General features: G+C 26.5%; 1 protein-coding gene across 1 annotated transcript in view; it reads right to left on the bottom strand.

The window, feature by feature from the left end:
* The window catches only part of LOC108756165, a 15,134-nt gene extending 13,890 nt beyond the window's left edge, over positions 1–1,244 (bottom strand). The window contains exon 1 of the mRNA XM_018499772.1: positions 801–1,244. Within this exon, the coding sequence (XP_018355274.1) occupies positions 801–1,153 (353 nt within the window). The 5' untranslated portion in view covers positions 1,154–1,244. The remainder of the gene's footprint in view (positions 1–800) is intronic.
* Positions 1,245–3,497: the final 2,253 nt, after the last annotated feature.

The raw sequence follows: 3,497 nt of genomic DNA, 5'->3' as shown, positions 1-3,497 counted from the left end.
GGAGTGTTTGCGCTCACAACAGCATGAATAGCATTACACAGAGTTTTATATATATATATAATATACAGAAATTATGAAATAATAATTTATTTCATAATATGCACTACAAGGATTATATTATATTATAATGTTTATTTGGCTTTTGCAGGTTTAAACATTTATTGGAGTTTTTATTAATCTCGTTCATTTATTCGAGATTTAAATTTTGATGAGAAAATTTTGCTCATTAATTTACATAATATTTTTAGAGAATTAATATCATAATTAATTTTATTTGAATTTTCCGCTACGTAGTTTTATTGAGTTACTGCATAACACATTTCGTTCTTCGTTTCTACAAGTAGATGTTGTGTACTGACGTATTATTTGTACGTTATTCTAGATAATCCTTTGGGGTACAGTGTTTCTTATAAAGAATATGTATCAAAGACGTTAGAAAACGAAGCTACGCAAATTGCTAAGTGTGAAAGTGTATAAAAGTGATATTCTTATATATACTATAAAACTAACGATTTCATTTAATAATGATATCAAAGACAATGGCATTATTGAGATAATTATATCAAAAACGACAGCAGAAAAATTCTCATAATGATCAATAAAACTTGTCAGAACAAAGATCGCATCACCTATACAATGATTTATCGGAAGAAATTGATTTTTCTTCGAGACGGAGCATGGCGTAAATTGAGAGAACTGTTTAAATTTCGGAAGATATAATATATTTTCCTCGACTTGAAAATGGTACAAATCATGATATAGCATTGGGCGAAAAAGATAGGACTCACATGTTGATTTACGTAACCATTATTCGATTCTGGGACTTCTCGACAGTTTCGGTCGATGTTCGGAACTTGTTGTAGCGCTTGAATTGACTCAAGAATGAGAAACGTCGCGATATTATGGGACACTTCGGGAACTGTTTAGACGGCTTATCTAAGCGGACGTCAAAGAAGTCTTGCGAGAAGGCGTCACGACGCCTGAGATCCCTGATCGCCAAGGCCAGAAGATGGGGTTTGACAACCGAAGAAGTTGTCGAATTGCCTGCAATAAAGAAGCTGGTGCCAACTCGCGTCACCTCGAGCTCAACTCCATGGACAACTTTGGCTATGATTGCTCTGGTTTTGGGCGGCGGTATAATTCTAGCATACATCTGCACACCTTGTATCACGAGAAACAAAACGTGAGACCGAAGTGGAGGAAAACTTTATGGTATAAAGGACTCGTTAGAAAATTATCGTTGAAAACAGGTAATTGATTATTTAAGTTTACTTTTAAATAATAAGCTATTTTTTAAATATAACTTGACCTAATTAAAAAGGTATAACGTTGTAATAATTAGAATATTTAAAAAAGAAAGTAATACAGAATATATTAGTTTTCGTATAGAAATTCTATATAGCAATTCCTCAAATTCCAAATTACATTTTTATAAAATTAATAAATTATAGAATTACAATATTTATATAAAATTATAATTTTATTATAAAATAATAATTTTTGCAGTTTTAAGAAAAAAAATATATTAAATTCTCTGATTTTTTAAATAAATAGATATTTTGAATATGTAAATATTTTGAACAACATGTCACGGATGAAAACGTGTATAAAACTGCGACATGTTGTAATAAAAGTTACATGCATTAAGCATTTTATTTTCATAAAATGTATATTTAAAATAGTTTATTTTTTATTAAATATAAAATTTATATTTTTTAAATCAAAATCTATTCTTGAAAAATAGATACAATTTTTATATTGTACCGAGTATTTATGCATTACTTTTATTATTAATATTTTTTTAATGTAAAAATAAAAAATTCTATGAAGAGCTTATATAGGTATTATATTATGTGCAAAAGTGGAATCACATTTAGTTTAATAGTTTATGTGTGTGTGTGTGTGTAACTGCGAAGTAAAAATTTATGTTATCATCACGTTGTCACATTAATATATTAAAATGTATATTTTGCGATTTAATTATATCATAATCATAGATCTGATATATAATCTGATATACATGTATAATCTAATATATCTATAAACACATAAAAATATATTAAGAATCATATTTACAATTAGAATAAATTATTAAAAAATCAGAGTACTTTTCGCATCTAATAGTTAACCAGGAGGAATGCATTAATCTTAGATTCTTTTGTACCTCAAGTTAAAATTTGATAATAATATATTAACACAATGTTAATCTGTATAATTACTGTCAAATTATTATGTGAAAATTTGTTTTACATAATTTGATGATTGATTTGTAACGGAAATTAATATAAAATGTCATGCAATAATTAGTCTTATGTACAGGATTTTCCAAAATTGTAGAAATCCCATAATAATTTTTCTAAAAATGAAGATATCGGAAAACAGTAAAACACGTGTTTTGATATTTCCAAAAAGTTATATACATATTTTGACATGAGTGCTAATCAACCACCATTTCCAGGGTACGCGAAGACGGAAGGATATATGTAACTTATACATATTTGTGCACGATTGAATCAATCAAGAAAATAATAACATTAATTATGTCAGAATTTTATATGTTAAAAGACTTATAAATATTATTTTTAATAGTCTTGAGTAAGTCGATAGCTTTTTCATTAAAATTTTTAGGATAAAAATACATAAGAATTTGATTAATCGACCTCGCATTATCTGCAAATTATTTGATTTTGCTATCAAGCACTCATATTGTCAATCAATTCAATCAGCGTTGTATGTGCCTCACGTTCGTTTACATGCATCTATTCCACAATGTATCAAACAATTATGTTTCATTTAATTAAGATTTGAGGAAGAACAGGAGTTGATTATATAGAATTTAAAACAATCAATAAGATAGCATATCAATAAAATATCTTTTATCTTAAATATTTTAGATAAAATCTCACGATCAAAATGTTTATTAATTTTTGATATTGTACAATAAATTTATACACATACACACTGATCAGTATTGGCTGATAAAGGCACTTGATATTATTTGATCTGAAATATATTTTTCTATAAAATAAAATATTATCTCTATTATTCGGCTACCTCGATAATTCGACCTATGGCTGGTTTACATGGTCGGATAATCAAGATGTTGAGGAAAATTAATGCATTTGTTTTTTTATATGTGCATAGTGTGAGCATGTGTTGTGTGTAAAATAACAAGTCTAAAATTAAAAGAAAACTTAATAAAATATGTCTCTAAAAAGTTTATTTCCGATTGTGAATCTATGATATTTACTTATAATCCTCTTTACTTTCTAAAATATGAAGGGCAACTATATTACTATCAAGTTTTGTTGTCATATTAATTAAATGGTACTTATTATTAAAATAAAAAGAAACAATTTATCCATAGTAATAATTTATTTCCTTTATTAGATTGTTAAATTATAATATTTGCTTATAATTCTTTTCATTGTCTTTTAAATATAAACTGCATTACTATCAGTTTTCCTGCAGATAAAAAATTAATGTTATTATAATTG

Source organism: Trachymyrmex septentrionalis, unplaced genomic scaffold (assembly GCF_001594115.1).
Source record: "Trachymyrmex septentrionalis isolate Tsep2-gDNA-1 unplaced genomic scaffold, Tsep1.0 scaffold97, whole genome shotgun sequence".
Classification (NCBI taxonomy): Eukaryota; Metazoa; Arthropoda; class Insecta; order Hymenoptera; family Formicidae; genus Trachymyrmex; species Trachymyrmex septentrionalis.
This window is presented reverse-complemented; position numbering and strand designations above follow the sequence as displayed.